The sequence below is a fragment of the Apostichopus japonicus genome, chromosome 17 (assembly GCF_037975245.1).
Source record: "Apostichopus japonicus isolate 1M-3 chromosome 17, ASM3797524v1, whole genome shotgun sequence".
NCBI lineage: Eukaryota > Metazoa > Echinodermata > Holothuroidea > Aspidochirotida > Stichopodidae > Apostichopus > Apostichopus japonicus.
In genome coordinates this window covers 4,936,310-4,958,449 of record NC_092577.1, presented here as the reverse complement: position 1 = coordinate 4,958,449, position 22,140 = coordinate 4,936,310, and the positions used below count along the sequence as shown (strand labels likewise).

General features: G+C 38.5%; 2 protein-coding genes across 4 annotated transcripts in view; one reads left to right on the top strand and one right to left on the bottom strand.

The window, feature by feature from the left end:
- Nucleotides 1-1,285: 1,285 nt before the first annotated feature.
- Nucleotides 1,286-5,363, bottom strand: LOC139984321 (carbohydrate sulfotransferase 11-like). 2 transcript variants are annotated; one of them, XM_071998188.1, is made up of 3 exons: nt 5,033-5,363; nt 4,029-4,173; nt 1,286-3,196 (listed from the first exon to the last, which is right to left on the bottom strand). In XM_071998188.1, the coding sequence occupies exons 2-3, from the start codon at nt 4,144-4,146 to the stop codon at nt 1,818-1,820; spliced, it is 1,497 nt and encodes a 498-aa protein (XP_071854289.1). In that variant the 5' UTR covers nt 4,147-4,173; nt 5,033-5,363; the 3' UTR covers nt 1,286-1,817. The 2 variants fall into 2 exon arrangements, with proteins under 2 accessions (XP_071854289.1, XP_071854288.1); XM_071998187.1 differs by having other exon boundaries at nt 4,029-4,170.
- Nucleotides 5,364-6,787: 1,424 nt separating this feature from the next.
- The window catches only part of LOC139984295 (nuclear receptor coactivator 7-like), a 68,359-nt gene continuing 53,006 nt past the window's right edge, over nt 6,788-22,140 (top strand). The window contains exon 1 of one of the 2 annotated variants that reach the window (XM_071998155.1): nt 6,788-6,952. The gene's annotated coding sequence lies outside the window, so the exon portion shown is untranslated. The remainder of the gene's footprint in view (nt 6,953-22,140) is intronic. The other variant, XM_071998156.1, reaches the window with a different exon arrangement.

The window sequence follows — 22,140 nt, the reverse complement described above, 5'->3', positions numbered from 1 at the left end:
AATTCCGGTACTGGATATGGCTTGACGGAGGATATTTGGGGGTCACCCTGCCCCCTCCCCCACCCCATCATGCGGGCACGAACATCCTCCACAAAAGCTTCTGACCGAAAGTGGTCTTTGCAGACGACCTTGTGCCCGTACCGATGCTGGTTAGCCTCTTTTGCTCCAGTTCTCTTTGCTCTGGAAACCTTTTACCATCAGGAATAACATAATATCGTTTTCCCATTCCCTGCTCCTTCCTCCCCTTCTCCTGTTAACACAAGCAAATGCTGCATGGGCACTCTTGCATTTTTTTACCAACTTCCAAGCAATCTCCGAGAGCAAGTGTTCAATTCATGTTTCAGAGAGGGGAATTGTTTAACTTACGATGTGGCTCGCTGACGTCATTAGGTAAAGCGCCCTCGTTAATGAAAGTAACATACTGACCGCCAACACTGTCTAGGTGGGAACAAATAATTAGAAAATTCCTGTAAATTCGGGGAAAGGTAGTTTGGACTATATAGTTATTTCACAGAGGGTGTAAGAATATTAGCCTCTACTATGAGGTCGTTGCAAAATCCCAAGATTTATTTCCCATTTAATACAAGTTTTAATTTTGAAATTTCGGGTTCAAAATTTTCCAAAGTTTGATCTCTGCTGCTTTTTTTATTTTTTAAGACGGAGGATCCACATAGTAAGTTCAACACAGCTTTGCTTTTGCTGTTATCATGTTAACACGTTTTACAGACTTTAACTTAATTCTCTTAACCCCAAATGACATTTGACCACCACCAATTTCGTTACCGTGTTTGCACTTCTACGTATGGAAGTTCAACCATGTGCTTATGAAGTTACTGTGGTTACAAGGTTGTCAGAATTTGACCTTACATGACCTCGACTGATTTATGGCTCTTGTTACTCAATAATAGTGACCTCTCTCTCTCTCTCTCTGTGAATGCCAACTAGTAACCTTAACCCAATGCCACTTTTTGAATTATCGTGTTTACGAACTAAACACCTGAACAACTTCCCCAAGCAGATAAGAAGAACTTGATTCCATTTGGAAGATATAACTGATCCCACCCCCCCCCCCCTCACTCCCTTTCTTCACATGTGCGACTGAAGACTTGACCAAGTCGTACACATGACATCATCGGACCACATGTGCTTCTATTTGGTATGGTTTTCTCCTTTTCCTTGTTGCTGCAATATTGTTCATTCTGTACAATGGAGACCGTAGTCTGTTTTGCAAACGACGAATCTCTAAATATTGAAGCTGGTGGCAAGACCCAACTGATGGCATCAGTTTCAGGGTAAAGACTGTTTACATTTCACTTTGCAAAATATGAAAAGAAAGTCAAAGAGAACATAAAGCGTTCCAGATTCTAGTGGCGCTATGACATCACAGATTTCAAAAACAAAAGTGCCAACTCATGGGGACACGACTTTTATGCTAATATATCCACCAAACGGGGCAAGTTTTGTTGTTATCTCCTTAGCTCTATTGGGGGAGTTGTTCGTCGTTAAGACCTTAGACTCATAAGCTCAATATGATGGTTCGGTTTTTGCCCCTTGAGCTTAAAGATCCGAAAGGCACAAAAAAATAAAATACCCGCCACCCCATGTTCAAATAAATCCATACGGTTTGCTCATGATTCACTTAATACATTATCACTGAAGAATGAAGTATATACATCAGAGTTTTCTTCTGCAAATGCATGTCTTTCAAGCATAACTATACTTAACCTATTCTTGCATTGAAACTAGGTTCTTCATTTTTTCGGACCTAGATTTGTCAAACTAAAGGCTTACCCTTTAAACAGTTAAAAGTTTGAAATTTAAGACATAAATGATGGCTTTTCGTATCCAAAAGCAGCGTAATCTTCAGTAAACATATTATAAAGCCTTTCTCGCTGCTGGGTGGTGAGCAGTCCAAAATTCCGATTGAGAATCGTTTGGTCTGTGCTGTTAGTTGGTCGACTGGTATCACTAGGGAGATACTTCACCTTCTCTTGAACACCCCAATGACGTAACAAATAGATGGCGTCCTCGTCAATGGTCTCTAGGTGGCCGATGAAGTCATAGTTGACGTCACACGGGGAGCATATGCTCGTTTGGACATCCCAGTGGTCTTTACGGTGTACGTCGGCCCCACTCTCGTACCTCTTACGGACCTGAGGACTGAGGAGGTACTTTGAAAATTCGGACCAAGTCACGCCCTCTCCGGATATCCTTTGATGCTTCGTCGCGTTTTGGCGGAAGTTTTGGATGATGCCTTTGCCGAAAGAATGAAAAGATTTATTCTTGCGGTAGTAGACCTTGTCTCCAAATTTATTCCTGTAGACAGAGAGAAGCCTCTCCATGGGCTCTCGGACGAAGGCGAACTTATAATAAGTTTCCAACACCTCCTGTTGCTGAGCTAGTGGAAGCGCAGAAAAGAACTGGAACTTGGCGTTCACGTGAACTTCGTCAGAGGTGAGTCCATCTACGGACTCGCTCTGCCCAGTAAGGACCATCATGATCCTCTTCCAGTTACTGCAGCCGGCTTTAGGGACGAAACAGAACATCAGCTGATACTCTGGGATGACGAGTATATGCTTCTTAGTGTAGTCGCTAATCTCATCGCTGGATTGACGATTCGCGCAATAGGTACCAACGCGAGTCTGGCGGTCTAATTGACGGAGTTCGACTTTCTCCGAGAAATCTTCCCATTCGATAGCGTCAATGCCGTCGTCAACCGATCGTCCTTTCCTCACTTTGTACTTCTGCTTATGTTGCTCGACCGTTTTGATGACGTTACCTTCTTCGTCTATAACGTTGCCATTACGTAGTCGAACGTTAGCAGCCTTTGGTGCGTCCATTTTACGAACGTCACCTAATTTCTTGACCCTCTCTTCCTTCTTCCGTTTGATCTTTGCTTGACGTTTCAACTTATACTTCAACTTCAGCCCTTCGAGAAACTTGGCGTCCCCTTCGTTGAGGTAGGAATCGGAGCTACTCGAGAAGGAAGTGTGAATTTTACTGTTGTTACCGTAGAATGACGAGGATATTGACACGGAATAGGACGAGCCGTAGAAGTAACTGCTATCTTCTTCGTATGACATGTCCTCCGGCTCCTCTTTCACATCTTTATAAGCGTCCATGCCTTGAGGTTGTCGTTGTCCCTTTTGGCGACCCATATTTAAGTTGTGTTTGTTGTGTTTGAATGTATTCTTGACTGTTGATGAAAAACAGAAATCGATACATAATCATATATTTAGACTTGAAAAAAAATGAACATATTCCAAACATCCCCGTGACATATTTTCACGCAATTACTAAAATTGAGTGTAGGGAGAGCTGAGACCCACAAAAATGCGTACAAATAAGCGATCCAGGCGTTTCATTGGACCAGCCTAGTGCACCACGTATAAATTTATGCATGAACATTTGACTCAGATACAAACATGCCCTTGACCTAGTCTATTTCAAATAAATTAACAAATGTTCTTCTATTGTTGACGAATTAACTGGCCAGTTCAATACCAGATCTATCGTGATACTTTTCTATCTTTCATCGAATGGTTTGGCGTCAAGTGCAGTGTAGTTAAAGTAGGGTAAGTGTGAAGGGTCCCAAACTTCGCTCTTGAAACGGGGCCCCTGAAACCATACAGCTACACTACTGGACCAATACTCCATATTATATAACCGTATATAGTGATATTGACTTGATTCTATTTCGTATAATAATGATTAGGCCAATATGTCACGTTAATTCTTTTTCAAAGTTGGTTTTTTTTAAAGTAAAACTACACACTCAAGAAAAACAGAAGTTAAATTCGTACGTCCTCTGCACGTGTATTTCGCGGCCTCAATGATGAGAATTGCAAGCGATGAGAATAAATAAAATATATGAGTGAATGAATGATATTTAATGTGCCTTCCCCCGCCCCTCCCCTTCCCCCCAAGAAAAACAAATAAAATGGAACCTCATTCCGCTGCTCCCCATCCCCATCCCCACCCTCTACCTCCCCTTCTCAAATCGGTTATGTAATGATAAAAATACATACGGTGGCCGGTCTTGGTAAATGACTTGGATTGGGGTTGGTTCCTTATCGCCACGAGTAAGAGGAAGCAAACGATGGCCACGCCCACCACGCTGTAACGCAGGAAAAAGCGGTTCGCCATGGGGTTTTGGTCAGGTTCACCTATCTTCTTGATAGAATATAAGAAAATGTCAGAGGGCATGCTTCGATCCAGAGGGAGGGGGAAGGGGTTAGTGGGTTGTGCACACCTCCCCCTACCCATTTCAACCCAATACAAAAACTTACAAAGTGTATAGCAACTAGCAGAAGCAGGTTTATTTTTATTTGGGAAAGGATGCTTCCAGACCTTCACCCCCCCTGCCACATTTTATGCATGGAGAGTCGGCTTCATCGATCCTAGGGTCACTTCCCCTCCTTAAGTATAAAATCATTGATGTGTCCCCTGGAAAGGCTTATATATGGCAATTTACGGACGTCAGTTAACTTGGTGAGAGGTAAAACTTTGATAATTTACTTTGCTGAACTTATATCTTTCAACTATGCATAAGCACTATAATGTAAGTTCATGCATGCGTCATAAGTTTTGATTATAGCCTAGGCCGAAAAGGATGGATTGGTAGCGACGGGTGGAAGTCGCATAGTTAGTCAGTTACCTATACGAGTCGAATCATAAAAAAGTAAATCAATAAGTCAAAGTCCTCATGCATTTCTAAGCCTGGGACGATTTCATAAATTCATGATATTCTCCTAGCCATTGTGTGTATACTCCAATTCAGGCTATAAGCTTTCGCCTCTGCTGACGTCACTTGCATACGAGCTATGGAAATGACATGCATATACGAGAGAGAACTTTGTGAAAGATAAAGAGGAGAGAAAATGAGGATAGATAGACAGAATAAGAAAGAAAGAAAAAAGGAGTTCGGAAGAGAAGGTATGAGGCAGATTTTTCATACAAACTATATACAAACAATATGGCCTACTTATTACAGTGTAATATATATGTACAAATTTGTATACTGGTGACTTACCTTGATGCTATAATGATAAGAGATTAGATATAATCAGCAAAGACACCCGGGCGATGGTTTTGTATGTTATACTTGATACAGTTTCTCCAAACTTCACTGGAAACCAATCTGAAAGTTGTTGTTTCTTCAAGGGATATGAAGTTTAGTCCATTTTTACCCACCAATCATGGTTTGTTATGGCTTATCTTGAAGATGTTCTTTGCAGCTCAACCAGTTTATGCCACAATGGGTTCAAGCTACCATGCATAGCCACGTAGAATAACCGTATACCACAATGGTTATATACGGTACACGTATTCTAAACGCTGTAACCCTGGCCTGCAATGACAGCATTCGAGTTTTATATATAGTTATCATTTAATACAGTCTGGGTTTTAGCAGTCAACAAAATATTTTCATATGGTTCCTTGGTTTTCGACAAAAGATCGTCGAATAATGAATTGGCCTTTTAATATGCTTTAGTGATTTCGTCACAATAGCGCATCTTGACTATAGTGTTGGTTGAAACTTGTGGCCAAGCATGTCATATTATGCGTGTAGTTTCACTGTTACAGTTTGCCATATAGGTTTATTTCTTGGATGGCATTTATGTATATAGTGTACATAAATATTAATGGCACGTACCCCATTTCCGTACGGGGTTAGTGTCATTGGGGGGGGGGGGGTATTGGGAGAATCAGGGGTATGAACATGCGGTTGTGAAAAGGGAGACAATTTCGACTTACCAATTTTCCATAAAAACGTGTAAATACAAAACATATACATTCAATTACTTGGGGCCAAAAAATTTGGACTAGAAAATATTTCTTATATTCACCTGTGGAGTGGGCCGTGACATGCAGCAAATGAAATACTTCTGTGAAATGAATAAATAACAAAAGGAAAATCGATAGAATATTTCTTTAACAACATACAAAGTATAAGGGCGGAAAGCCGAATGTGGGGGAGGGGGGGGGGGGGGGTTGCATGTTTCCTTGGTTGAGAAAAACCTAAAAGTGTCCCCTTTTAAACATTAGAAATTCCCCTTTCTGTTAATGTCAACAACAAAAATTAAAACTTGCAGACCATAAATGGACCGCGGTGCCAGTTTGTCAATCAAAATTTGCCCGCTGTTTTTATTTTTAAAGTTAAACAATAATAGTAATTAAAATAGTATCGATTTGTTGAAGAACCTTCAAAAAATGGAATATGTGGAATAGGCCTACAGAGGGTCCATTTTGTGGAAACGCTTTCTGGTGATTTAGGGGTTTACTTCTCAAATCAATGTCACATCCTCCACTGCTCTTCGAAGTTTGCTCCCCAATTGTTGAGTTGTCATTTTATTTTAACATATTACGTCTGATCATAGATTTACCCAAATGACGTCGTCAGATATTCAGAAGCACGTGGTGAGGGAGGGAGATCGGGAGGGGGTAGTGAAGCCAACGCGAATGTGGAGCGCAAAATCATTTCGGCGTGGGCCCGTGGGGTCCGGGCCCCGTCATGTGGACCGCGTTTTCATCACTTCCAGAACTTGTATCATCTTATATCAGATCTCTGTCATATACTGTAGGCTAATCATAGAATGACTGTTGGGTTCGGTCCCATATCTCATTGAGAAAGTCTTCATTATCTAGTTCCAAGTTGTCTTCATGTACATAATAAGTGAAGGATGCTACGAACAACACCCGCAATGATTGTTTCTCGACGACCGCCACCAATTTCAATTCCATCCGCTAGTGTGTACAGTGCCGTCAACGTCATTTTTTACTGGCGTGAATATTCATATCAGAAATATCAAAACAATAATCGCGTAAATATACAAGGGGCGAGAAACTGTACTGAAATTTATCCTGAATTGAAGAGAAATGAAGCCATCCTACGAAATTTAGGAAACTGGAAGTGCTCCATCCTGCCTACCTGATACAGTCTAGCCTGAGGGTAAGGTTTATTGAACAATTGTAAACATTTAAAGATTCTCCAAATGACATTTCGTTGTTTACGTCAGGTATGGCAGATCGAGTATTCCACACAGTTAGGCTAGGGCCGAAGTCCTTTTACTATACTAGCCTAGGCCTAGCCTAAGTTAGTCTCTTCCAGTGTTATTAATACATTACTTGGCCTATACCTTTTAAAGTAATACAATTTTTACACAGCTCAGCTGTTTGTGGTAAGTCCACCCACATTCGATTATACGCATATGCATTCGCTCAGAATATGATAATGTGAATGAATATGAGAATGATAATATTATAGGGTAGCTGCTGTGCATGGTTTTACAATTAAACACAGCCTAGGCCCCTAGTTACAGTTGTTTTTGTTTTCTGCATCAGTCATTCAGTTTAAATGACTGCTGATTAGGCCCAACTTAGTGTCCAAAACACCTATAAGTTGCATTCATCATTAATTGATGAATGACCAATAAATGTCAAGTTTGCAACCCTCAAAATTGAGAAGAACACGTTTATTTTTGGTGAAAAGCTACACGATCAAGAAAGAGAGTAGCCTACAGTTGAAATTTTGTGTAAAAGTACATAGCCTACATCTTACATCCTACATATCTTTGAGGCTTCCATAGACTGGCCTATTGCCCCCTCCCCCCCCCGAAAAAAATACATATACTGTTGGGCCAACTTTAATCCAAATGTAAGGCCCTGGTTCGAACCCCTGTGGGGGCTGGAAATTTCTGGATTTTCCAACACATTGTCATTTCAAATACAATAAAAATTCCACATAGAGCAGTGTATACATGCATGCAGTGTACAAAATGTACAGTATGCAAAACAGTTCCATGTTGTGTATTATAATGTTTACAAGACAGTGCAATTGCTACACGATTGCAAAAAGTGTATAAACTGAGCATCCAGATTCCACATAGATGGACATTTCTTGTTGTGTGTTGGCACTGTGGCCCAGCAAAACTACAGAATACAGACCAATCACTGTAACATACAATTTGTGTGTGCACATTTCTTTGAAAGTACAATAGAGTAGAAGTTTATGCATTAGGTTAAGTTCATAAGATTTACTAGTATAGTTGTCTATTCTGTTGCTCATGGCACCTTATTTGTCATCTGATTCTGATCAATTTTATCAGTGCTCTTTGAGACAAACATCCCGGCCCTGTGGCAAACGGACTCTGAGCCTGTGCACCACTCAGTCTGAGACTCTGAAGGTGCGGCTAGATTGAGGTACCAAAGGGTTCCAATTTCCTCTCCTTCTCCAAAGGTGCTAGCTTTGTCCTAGACACCCAAATGCGCCACTTGTTTCAAGGTCCCAGTAACATCGGTTGGATGACTGCACCATTGGCAATCTATGCACCAGCAATGGACTTACTATTCAGCTAGGTTTATTACCATAGCTTTTACTTGTTGGGTTCATGTCAAGTGATGGAAAAGAAGTAGAAAAAGTCTCCAATTTGCTGCTTTTCATCTTGTCGTTAATAATAATGTGAAAAATTTGTCCGAAATTAAACATTTGAGAATCAAACTAAATTCATGTATGACTTCCTTATTAACCTTGATGTGGTGAAATAAATCAAACAATACATACATGTACATGTATACATGCATACATATATATACATAAATACATACAAACACACATACATACATACATACAATGTCATACATACTGTACAATGTATAGCTAACAGAATCATCACCAACCATTTACTTCTACTTTTGCTCTATATATATGAGGCCAAAAAATAGGAAGTTTGTTTTAGGAAGTTGTGTTGGTACTGTAGTTCCAAAACTAACTTTATGACAAAAAGGTGTAAACTTACTTTGTGAATTTATTTATATGTCCTAGATCTATAAGAAAACAATGCTTGTGGAGTTTATCGATATAGAAACTCCATTTAAACTAAAAACAGCAAAAGCTTAACTGATGTTGCGGAATGGTTAACCTGTACCTACTGTGGGCATATCTATGACGAATCTGTACACAGTACTGTAATCTTCCTCTGTGAAACTACAGGAATGATCAAACCACAGTTTGTGGTGGGATGTGGATACAGGAAGTTTACATATATATCGTGGGAATTAAGGTCTCGTTCAATTTCAGACATCAATTTTTTGTGCTATAAGTTGTAAGGGAAGCATGCACAGTAAATGACAGCTACAACAACAAGAATATAATATTTGCATCACAGAGACAAGAATTTGGCCAAATTTTGGGGAAAGTTGGTAAAATTGTGAAGACATTCAGAGTAAGTAACTACACTTAAACTACTTTATGAGGTCATTAAAAGTTTGAAGGACAAAAAAAAGAAGGGACTCGGGATATTTCAAAAAAAAAAAATAATAATAGTCACAGAAAAGACTGTATCGAAGTATGAAGTTACCAACATTGGTTGGAGATGAAATAATAGTGCAAAAATGCTGTGATTTCGTCAAAAATTGGAAATCAGACTGGGCTTATTCCTGCTTTCAAGCACTCAGCATTGTGAGTTTTTGCCCCCACTGTTAAAAGAATAGCACTCGGAATTAGGGCTGTGAGTTTTCGTTTAAAGACCTAAACGTTTAAACGGCCGATTTTTCGTTCGTTTAAACGTTTAAACGTTCGCGAAATCGCGAGAAAACGCCGAGCACGCTTAGCGTGCGAGCATAAAGGCGTGGGGTCCATGGGACCGCCCTAGGGCCCTGGTGGGGCGAAGACCCCGGAAAAGGAAAAGGAAAAGGAAATTTTTGCGTGTCTGGCGATAAAAAAATTCGCAGTTGAGGATGCAAAATACTGACAACTTTTTTAATTTAAATTGTCACGAAGCTGATGAAAAATTTTAAATGACAAGTTAGAGTAGCTATATTATGTGATAAAATGAAAAGAGATTTAATCTGTCTTACAATCTTTAAAAAGGTTAACTTACAGAACCTCCGATATTATGAAACAAAAAACGTTCGGCAAAGCCCCGTTTCTAGACTGCCTAACACTGAATAGCGCGCACTGAACGTACATCAGTTTACAACTGCAGTACGGTTTAACCCAACTTAAATACTGCGGTAGGATACTGTACATGTGCTCAGAATTATCCCAGGTACCTTTCCAAACAACTGTGCGCTCATCCCCAGTCTTAACACCTGTTTGTTAACATTTTTGGCACGTTTCCAAGAAACGTTTCATGGAGTATTCCCCATGATACACAAGGCACAGTTCATACACGCAGTACAAGATATCAAGCTATGGCCATCTTTATGAAAGTAAACCTTGTAATAAAATATGTTTTAGGCCACACGGCATGATTAACTAATGCTAAACATTTATTTCCATGTTCTTGTAGAAAACGTCAAGTTCGCAAAATACAATTAGTTTTGTTTTTGTATTTACGTGAGATCCGTAACAGACGAGGTGGTTAGGCAATTTGCTATACACTTAACTATGGTAGGACATTATTTTGTACGTATTTTTGGAAATTCTAGAAAATACTTTCTTTTCCCCCCGCTTAACACCAGATGTGGTCTTACGGTTTATTCATAAATGGGTGTACTAGAGCCTTGTTTACATGACATTAGTTGCATTTAGCACGATATGCCAGTTTCGCGTGAATTTTTCGAAAGTGTTTTGCTGGATCTTTCGTAAAATTTGAAAGGACCGAACTTACTTTTCGTACACAATTGGTAATTTCTCTACTGATTTTCAGAGTTTTTTTTTACGATCTCCAATCGATACTTTTCCTTTGATCATGTATTTGAACAACTATTACCAAGTCGAGTATTCGACCCGGTATTGTCTGGTCGGAGAGTTCAACGTGATGGACAGGGATTGTAATCATTTCGATTGAACATGCATTGACTGGATTATCTGCGCCGCCGCTGTCGGCTCGATATAAAGTACACTTGTGCCGCGAATCAGGAAGTTTTCACAAAAGGATAACAGCGTTCAAGTTTAAGCCATTCATATCGCCAGATACATCGGAGGGGGGGAGGGGACAAAAGAAGGATTACGTTCGCGGTTTATGATTCGACTGATCGTAAGTTGTGTTGTTATTTTGCGTAGTAGACAAAATAATTTAATTTTCAGTTGATTTCATAGTTTCGTTTAAACGTTTATTAAACGTTTAAACGATGTTTCGTTCGTTTACACGTTTAAACGTGTAAACGGCACAGCACTACTCGGAATAAGATTGAAGTTGATCAATTTAAAAATACCTGCTTCAATTCTTACTGTTTAAAACAAGACGGTCAACTCTCCAGTAGCAAATGAATTTGATTCATTCTGTTAATGTTCCATGACCCAGACTTTAATTGTACTTTACTTATTTACCTCACTCTTCTCAAGTACCGGTTCTGTCTCCAGTTGAGTTATGCCATTTCTACTCCTCTCCTACTTAACCTACTAACTTGTGAATTGTTTTAACACTAAAACACTGCACCCATATGCCCTCCCCCTCCCCTCCCTCCATCCCACATCCTTGGCATCATCCACTCCCTTCCTGAATCAGTCTACCAATTGAGAAAGCAAGCCATTCAAGTTTTGAAGTTGGTTTCTGCAGTTGGCGTCCAAGATCAGTGAACATTCGAAAGAAAATGCTGTCTTATACACCCTGCCAATGCCACAAATTTGTACCTAATGGATTTTGTACCGTTAGTGCCATTCATGTGTACTCAAATGTTTTGAGGCATGACACTATTAAGGCATGATCACCTCTTCAAGAGAATGGCAGGGGCCATTAAATTTACTTTTTGGCACCCTAAGGATTCAGTTTTAGTCAGGATTTCTACTGTAATTTCCTCTGAGTGCTTGATATGAGATAAAGAGGAAGGATGCTGTTGTGCTCGAACAATATTGAAGTTGAACAATTGTGCCCCTAAGTATGTATGTTACTCAAATGTACCATCATTCCCTCCCCCCATCCCCCACTTCCCATAGACTTGGGAGGTTTTGCTGGATGATTTTTCTATCATCTTACGAGCATAAATAAGTACAGTATTAAGTTGTTTATTTTATGTATATTTTCATATTTTGCTGACAAATCACAAATCTACAATTCTCAGACCAGTCATATGCATGATTTTAGCCAAGTAATAAACTGTCCAGATTAGATAAATTTGTATTTTGCTATATACTGTATATAAATATATATATATATATAGGTATATATATATATATATATATATACCTGTACCAAAGTTAATTTTCTGTGAGAATAGATTGTTTGTTTCAATGGAAGCATTCCCTGGATATGTCTGCAATACAATACAGATGGATAGAAAAAAGGATTTTTGCTCAAGATTGAAATTGTGTGCGTGGATGATGGTTTATAGAATTAGCTACCTGTACTACTGTATCAGTACTATAACATTCATGATTTCAAGGTTTGATCGATGATATTTCCGAGTTTAAATGACCTGGATCTTTTGTTGATGTTCCTCTGTATTGAAAACAGTGTTCCCTTTCGTACGGCAGATGAGGCATCGGCGACGGAAAGAACAAAAGATGATAACGGAACAATGCCTTGATCAAACAAAAGGTGTCTGAGGACAAACAGACAGACTAAGGTCATATATGAAATAAATTTTAGTGAAAATGAAAAATAAAACAGATTTTTTTTTATATGTAAATATATATAAAACAGAGGTTAGAATGAAAAGCAGATTTTTATATTAATTTTTTTTTAATGTTTTTTTTTGGCAAACATCCATGCTCCTCTCTTACTTGTCTCCAAGCTACATGCATCTTACTACAGTACAGTATCTACCTTAGAAGCTATATGAGTGGAGATCTACTTATTTTTCCATAATCTACCTGGTAAAACCAACACACAGCACCGATCATACAGTAGCTATGAGTGTCGTGACCGTCACCTTTACATCGATTACTCTGATTCGTGCGACCTTTGACCTCCAACGTTGTCCATTTTCAACCCAACCTTATTGAACGGAAAAAGAGACTGCAAAATCCAGAGACATTTGTAGTGTTAAAAATTGCAAAGAGAGCAGAACGATTTCTGACAGCCTAGATGAGAAAAATACTGTATTTTTATTGCTATGAATAAGATGTTTGATTTCAGGTGCTGCCACTCAAAATATCAAAAAACATCCATTGAGAGACTTGGTCAGGGAATAATTTCATATAGAAATATTTTGTGTTGAAACATTTTGTGTAAGTAACATGTTTAAAGACATCTGATCTTTGTCAAATATATACATGCAAGGGTTCCTGTGTACAATCACTGTACAACTTTATTGATGTCTTTGCACCTTTGTAGCAGCAATTTGTCCATTTAGCAGGCATGAGCTTTTTCCGCGAATTCGCAGAATATCCGTGATTTCTTTTCTAACCTGGGGACAAAAACTATTATCCTAACACACTGTAGCATATGCAAACTGGAGCCTATACCGCAATTTTGGCAAAGTTCAGTGATTTTTTTTTTACCCCAGGCTCATCCCTGATTTAGCGATGATGCGATACTGGATCAATTATTTCCTGTCTACTGCGAACAGCTGTACTCTGCATAATTTTCCTGGAAACCCTGCAGCAGTACAGTACAGTACCATGGCTTCATGACCTTCTTTCAACCTTTATAGTTTCTTGTTTTCGAGCAACCCGTTAATGTTGGCCCCCCCCACCAACATTGTCTATGTTCAAGCGACCATTTCGAAAACCCTATCTTTAGACTATTGCATGCAGAGTATAACAGTTGTAAACAAAGCAGTTTCTAGCAGCCTGTACAAATATACTGTTTTCTTTAGTTAGATGTTATTATTTGTTATATATCATTGATTTTTTTCAGGGCAACTGATTCAAATCACAAACAACCATGAACCTGTTTGCCCTGAAACTGGAAAACCTACCTAGTACCATACAGTATAGCATCTAGCCAGGAGTGGACATCATTATTTTTACCTCTGTATTTTTCTGAGCAACCCTAAATTTAGACCACTACCCCCCCCCCCAAGACTCCCTGACAGTGTCTATTGTCAACCCAAGCTCAGACCCCCAAAATAGTTGACATTTGTGTTATCCAGGTTGACCTGTGATAATTATTACTCTCAATGGTCGTATATTATCCAAGGTCAGCGGGGCTAATTAACAGTACTGCTCAAGGTGTGTGTGTGTGTGTTGGAGTTAATGAGGCTAGTTCATTAACTGGTCAAGGCTGAAACATGTGAAACAAACAAACAGCAAACTGACATCACCCGGTTTCCGTTACTGTTGACGGTCTTCATAGACATTTTTTCCCAACATTCGGACAACATAAACTCGAAATAAAAAGGCAGTGTTTAAGGTATCTTCTTTTTCTTCTTTTTTCTTTTAGTACAGTACAGTATATATTTCTCTAAAATATATAATAATATATATATAAAAATAAAAATAAATAATAAAAAAAAGTAATAATATAATATATTTCTCTAAATTTTATTAATTAACTTTAGCATTGGTTCTGCAAATCTATATCACAATAATTATAATCTAGAGTAAGAGAATATTGACTTTCCTTTTCATATGGTAATTCATTAGTTGTACAATAGTCTGTACAATACTGTAGCAGAAAATGGATTGCCAATTCATGTTTGGTTTGGTATGATTATTTCTACTTTTTTTTCTTTCTACCTGTGCAGTCGAAAGAGGATTTAATTAATAAACAAGAGTGTTTAATTGATACTTGACTGATTTGCCTGCATGTGAAATGTCTCTTCAAATATTATACGTGCAAAAGTACCTAGAAGTTCTCTACCTGGTTAAGCTGAGCATCTGATAGCTAGCCAACCGAGGGGGGGGGGGGGGGAGGGGGGGAACAGACATCAAAATTTACTATCCTTTCGGTTTCACCAAAGGGAAAACTATGTAGTCACTCTCACCGACCGTGCAAAATTGTGAGGGGGACCGCGGATTGCAAAGTCGGTAATGACCGTAACACGGATCGCAAAGTCGGTAGTTACTATCACGGTTAGATTCGTTCAATACGGCAGCATACAGAAACATTGTACTCAAAGCCGAAGCCAAAGTGAATTAATCAGGTCACACATCCAGAGTCTGTGCATGCTTTGTTCTTATATACTGCCCTCATTACCTTTTGGGGGAAACATTTTCATACTGTTATTTTGATGTTTAATCTATCGTTTATTTGTAACTTAAAGGGTGTGAAGACTCGCGCAAAAAGAAATGTCTAATGCCGGTAATCTGACCTAGTTTTGAATGAGGTGTAACAGAAATGTTAGAAACCATCGATCCCAGAAAGTACACACACAGCTTGCTACAGTCCGTAATTAGACACTAGTGTACAGTCAATACATACAGCTGCGGTCAATACCCACAGCACAGTGTACAAACGATACAGCGATGGACACCTTAGGTCCAGCTAAAGATAACAAGGTATCACGTTTCATTACTGTCTGCATTTTGTAGCGACAAGAGAAAAACTTCACTTGCAAGCAACAGAAGTTAACTTTTTAAAGATGGCGGCACGCTGTTTGGGGCGAGTCTTCAATGCCTTTAAAATGATATATGTTTGACATGAATACAGTATGCAAATATACACAATAGCATGATTTTGATGGAGATAATGAGAATTCTGGCATGTTGGCTTTGATCACTTAAAAGTCAAGTTTTCCACTCGATCACAAATAAAAAAAAAAAATAAACCATCAATAAATAAAGATCAATTAGTTGAATAAATTTACTTTTGCTGTTGAAAAACTAGCATTTAATGAAGGCATGTTATTCCGTGCTGAAGGGTATTTCGAAGCCTTTTTGAGGCCTGATGTGTGGAAAGCTAAATCAACCTTGCATCAAAACAAGTTACTGTAGTTAGGCTGACAAATTTTCAAATGAAGCCTGGGACATTTCATAAATTTGGGGTCCCATTTTTGGTTTCGATGAAATCGTAACCAATGCATTCATGCAGGCGGAGAGTGTGTATGTGTGTATGTATGTATGTGTGTGTGTGTGTGTGTGTGACGCCTGGCTTGTAAACACGGTATCTCAAGTAGGGAAGCTTGGACCAATCTAATATTTGGTGTATAAGAGTACCACATTGAGTAGATGTGCCCTATTTTTTGTGTTGCCTGTGAAGGTCACCAAAGGTCAGTTAGAGGCCAAAAACCAAAATATTAAAACAAGCAATAACTCCCATTGACAGGATCCGACATGGTTGATATTTTGGGACCAGTTGTGAATGGGGTAAGGGATCATTTCAAAACTAACGGTCATGTGATCCAAGGTCAACAAAGGTCAATCAGGGGTCAAAAACTAGTATTTTTGCAATAACTTGAGAACCAAATGTCCGTGAAGGTTGGGAGTTACGCTATTGTAATCAGGGAGTCGACCCGCATCTAGGTGACCTTTGACCTCAAGTTGACCTCCGGTGACCTTTATCAATTTTTTGGGTTATTTGAATTTTCGTGGCCATAATCGGATCTCAAAGGTACCTTCCGATCAAAATGGTCCATAGTTGACCCCTGTGCGACCTTCGTGTGCGAAGTTATCAGAGGTCAATGTTTTTGTTTTTTAATAAGTACAGTTAGGATGGTCGCACAGACTTGTCATGTTGCTTTTTGGAATCAGCGTGTCAAACTACATCTGACTGCGAGGTCAAAAGGTCAAAGGTCAAATCTTAAAAAATATGCTCATTTTAGGAGATACGGGGCAAAACAAAACAGAACAAAGATAAGTTTAAAAATTGTTGACATAGGATAGAGCTTTTTGTGCTGAATATAGGAAACCAACTCCCGCTTCAATCGGACACCCAGTTCTCAAGTTATGAGGGGCCAAAGGTTGGTTTTGATACATTTCCAGCAATAACATTATGTGTGTACATTGTAGGCCAAACAAATTTTAGGACAGAGTGCACCTCATCAAGAGAAACATTTTTAATAAAAACCATCAGGTCATCCAAGGTCATTCAAGGTTGATTATGTGCCAAAAACTCCCAACTTATGCTAATTTTTGCAACAACTTCTAGTCACGAAGTCTGACATGGCTGGTAAATTAGGACAAGTTGTGAATGGAGTAGGGACACATTTTCAAAGATAACCGTGATGTGATCCAAGGTCACCAAAGGTCATTTATGGGTCAAAATGTGTTTTTTTTCCTCAATAACTTGTGAAACTACCACTGACAGGGTCCGACATGGTTGATATTTTGGGACTAGCTGTGAATGGGGTAAGGGATCATTTCAAAACATAATGGTAATATGATCCAAGGTCAACAAAGGTCAATTAGGGGTCAAAAACTAGTATTTTTGCAATAAGGTGAGAACTAAATGTCCCTCAAGGTTGGGATTTTAGGACAGAGTGCACATCATCAAGGGGAAATTTTTGATAAAAGCCATTAGGTCATTCAAGGTCATTCAAGGTTGAGTATGTGCAAAAAACTCCCAACTTATGCTAATTTTTGCAACAACTTCTAGTCACGTAGTCTGACATGGCTGGTAAATTAGGACAAGTTGTGAATGGAGTAGGGACACATTTTCAAAGGTAACCGTGATGTGATCCAAGGTCACCAAAGGTCATTTATGGGTCAAAATGTGTTTTTTTTTCTCAATAACTTGTGAAACTACCATTGACGGGTCCGACATGGTTGATATTTTGGGACTAGTTGTGAATGGGGTAAGGGATCATTTCAAAACCTAATGGTAATATGGTCCAAGGTCAACAAAGGTCAATTAGGGGTCAAAAACTAGTATTTTTGCAATAACATGAGAACCAAATGTCCCTCAAGGTTGGGATTTTAGGACAGAGTGCACATCATCAAGAGGAACATATTTGATAAAAACCATTAGGTCATTCAAGGTCATTCAAGGTTGAGTATGTGCAAAAAACTCCCAACTTATGCTAATTTTTGCAACAACTTCTAGTCACGAAGTCTGACATGGCTGGTATATTAGGACAAGTTGTGAATGGAGTAGGGACGCATTTTCAAAGATAACCGTGATGTGATCCAAGGTCACCAAAGGTCATTTATGGGTCAAAATGTGTTTTTTTCTCAATAACTTTTGAAACTACCATTGACGGGTCCGACATGGTTGATATTTTGGGACTAGTTGTGAATGGGGTAAGGGATCATTTCAAAACCTAATGGTAATATGGTCCAAGGTCAACAAAGGTCAATTAGGGGTCAAAAACTAGTATTTTTGCAATAAGGTGAGAACCAAATGTCCATCAAGGTTGGGATTTTAGGACAGAGTGCACATCATCAAGAGGAACATTTTTGATAAAAACCATTAGGTCATCCAAGGTCATTCAAGGTTGATTATGTGCCAAAAACTCCCAACTTATGCTAATTTTTGCAACAACTTCTAGTCACGAAGTCTGACATGGCTGGTATATTAGGACAAGTTGTGAATGAAGTAGGGACACATTTTACAAAATAACCGTGATGCGATCCAAGGTCACCAAAGGTCATTTATGGGTCAAAATGTGTTTTTTCCCGATAACTTGTGAAACTACCACAGACAGGGTTGAGAGTTACGCTATTGTAATACATTGGTCGAACTGCATTTGGGTGACCTTTGACCTCAGGTTGACCTCCAGTGACCTGTATTAGCTTCTTTCAAGTTGATTCTTTGAAGTTTCGTGGGCATATTCCAATCTAACTTGTCCATAAGTGGACTCCTCTGCAACCCTAATGTGCGAAGTTATTAAGAGATTTGGTTTGGTTTGTAATACTTGGTGTGTGGATTCATAACATTGAGTACAAGAACCCTATTGCTTTTGATGGAGGTGTGTATAACCACGTACAGTAGGGTGTTAGCATGTCATAGTGTTATTGCAACAGCTAGTTCTGGTTATACTAACAAGCAGAAGTCTAGTGCATTAAAGTCATCGAAACCTCAATGCATTTTGCATTCTGGTTATGTACAGTTGTTTTGTGGGTTGTCCCTAGCTACATGATTGTGAATGATTTGCACTTGGGACAATTCTGTGTTATTCATGTGAAATTTCTCATTTTAAAATGATAACAGTTGCAAAGAAAAATAGAACTCTAACTAACACTTTTTAAATTGCTATGCATATTCAGTGGTGAGACAGAGGGTACAGTATTCAATCTGCATATATCCTAGAAATACCAAAAATGTAAAATTGGTCAAATTGAACAACATGATAATGTTAAATACTGTAGCTTAGAACCTAGTAAGCGAAATTTTCGGATCATATCGACGGCCTAATGCCTTACAACTACAGTGTAGGTCCAGTCTATCATTTGTTGTATTTATGCGCCTTGTATTTGCCATGATTGATTCATTTCATTCACTACGGACCAATAATACACCAGCTGTCATTAGTAATACTAATACTGTACGAATGTACGTTATACTATAATATACTGTATGCAATGTAGTCGTACAGTACTGTACGTTGTAGAGATGATTGGATTGGTCGAGTTTAAAATATGAATGAGAAAGGTGTGGTTGGATGCATGCTAAATTGCAGAAAATATTTTCAATTTTTACGAAAAGGTTGATTACTCGTTAATAAGGGTTTGTCGATTAAAAATTTGATCACAGTAATCGCTCTCATCAACCACAAGTTGCTGATGAAATTTCCACTTACAGTAACTAATCAAACATCTGACCCAAATTTGGAAGCTCCGTGACTCTGTCATTATGACTTAACTGTTTGCCCTGTTAACTGTTTTATATATATCTGCTGTAGTAATGCCCTAGAAGTTGTTACACTAATAAAAAAAGGAAATAAATCAAAAATGTACCGGAAAAAAAATGACCCACAAAATTATGATAATAAATTAAAAATAAGTGATGTTCATGTCTTCAAAACATGGATTGTTCAAGTTTCCTTTTAAATATTTTACTTTATGAAGATGTTGATTATTAATCTGAACTTTTGATTCTCTCAGGTGTAAGTTTATGCGCTATTATGTACAGCTGCTCCATATGCAATGCTTTACATACTCAGGGAGTTTTCATAACATCATTTGTATACATGTAATAACTCGCCTGAATTTTGAGGGCTGTGAACCATCAAGAATCATTACATTATTTGCCTGTTACTTTGCTTTCATTTGGTGAAAAAGAAAAAACTCAGGGTCTACAGTATTTGGGTTATTTAGCTTTTAAAATTAATCTCAGTATTTATCTACCGTGTAGGTTCTGTTAAAATTACTCACCGAGAGCAAACACGTCGTAACGTTAAATTTTGGTTAAAATTTAACAGAGTGGATACTGAAAGATGGTCTCGGTTGCTCTGGCTAACATTTAATAAAATTGCAAGCATGTTGACATTGATATTAATGAATAATTAACCTTCAGATCTCCACACCTGTGGCATTTGCTAGATGACTTTCAAAACCCTAAATGAATAAATTACCAAATTGTTAATGTATCTTACTCATAAATATCCCTGGGAAGGTAAATAAATTTCATCAACGTTGCAAAAATGTTGAACATGATTTTTTCCCTTTCTTTTTCTCATAATTATAGGACAGGGTGGGGGGGCAGGTGGAGAGAGGGAGGGGGAATTTTGGGGTCTTTCGCCATTTTAGTGACGATAGTCAAACCTAACACATTATGTGTCAATTCTGTTAATCAGGTTTGGCCCCGGTTAGTTATTAAGATGGGATGGATAGCAAGTAAATTATTTCAAATCTTGCCAATTTATTTTAATAAATTTAGGATATTGGGCTCTAATAAATTTATACTGTAACAGACCATGTAAATAATGTGGAATGTATTTATAATCTAGTGTTTACACTGGTCCAAAAATCGGGAACCGGGTACCCGAGAGCCGTTACCCGTCAGGTATCCGGGTACCTGGAAAAAAATCGTTTACCCTCGTGTATCACGATTTTCAAGAAATTACATATTGGATGCTATAATAAATGAATTATGTTCTCTACTGACAATGTTTGCCAAAAAAAAACACACTTTGCATAGGATTCGGGTAATAAATTAGGAGCCAGGTAGTATCGCGTCGGGCGGGTACCTTCATTATTGCTGTTATCTTCGACCACATGGCAGCCTAACACCACACTAAGTCAATGAGAAATCTGCCTAACCGTCGGTTTGCAAAAAAACACAAATCACACTTTGCGTAGGATTCAGGTAATAAATTAGGAACCGGGTAGTATCGCGTCGTGCTGGTACCCGGGTACCCCTTGCAAACACTATTATAATCCCAACCACACTGGCCATCTGTCAGATAAAATATTAGTTAAAATTCATCTCAACCATTCTCTTTGTTTGATTGTCATCCCGTGGGGGGGGGGGGGAAGGGTTTCATGAATAAACATGATTGTAAAGCACTGGATGACTTTAGGCCGAATTTCAGACTAGATATGAGGTTCAGCATTAATGTTGGTTAATCTATGGAATGCTCCTTTAAGGTTATTAATTAGACAATAGTATTGGCTCCTCGGTGTAGGGCTGAACAATAATATTAACCCATTGTTTTATAATAAATAAATTATATTTTATGAAACTGAATCTAAACGTGTTCTCTTGTGTTCTCATAATTAACAGAACACCCTTGGATAATATTCAACTCCATTTGTCCGTAACAAATTTTGTGATGTTTTGAATATATGATGTTTTTGAGGCCATGAAAGTAAAACACTTTTGTTTTCCTATTGGTCAAGTATTTTGCTCTTGTATTGCATCAGAGGAAGGTATGTGTGTTAGACATACAGTAAGTAACTCCAGGCCCTTTTCTTAATGAGCCTCAGATGTTTTAAAGGGACATTATATGCTCAAAAATTAAAATTGGTCTATATGGCAATGACACCCTGTACTGCGATAAAGCAATGTTTTGGTAAATTGTCTACAACAAATCTTAATCAATTTTTATGTCCTGACTGGACTCTCTCTCTAATGGTGATCTGCCTTAAGGCAGGTCCCTCACCAAACACAAAATCATAATAACCACTCTTCTGCATTCCTCTTCATAGTGAAATAATTTCTGCCATCTCTGATATCATCCATCAACATTATTCTCTTTCTCCCTCTTGGTCGCTTCCCGTTCATTCTACCTTCAAGCACATCTTTCAGTAGTCCGTCATGTCTCAAGATGTGCCCAATCCACTTTTTCTTTCTCAGCTTAATAGTTTCTCCCAGCCTGCGGACCTCACCAACCCTCTGTAGAACTTCCTCATTTGTGACCCTGTCTGACCACTTTATGTTCTCATCTGGACTTTCTCCGTAGCCACATCTCCAATGCGTACACCTTTTTCTG

Excerpts from the sequence above, each read along its gene's own strand:
- LOC139984321 (XM_071998188.1), bottom strand. The coding sequence starts at position 4,146 with ATGGCGAACCGCTTTTTCCTGCGTTACAGCGTGGTGGGCGTGGCCATC. Across the intron at positions 3,197-4,028 it reads ATTTACCAAGACCGGCCACC|TCAAGAATACATTCAAACAC; the intron begins GTATGTATTTTT and ends TTTCATCAACAG.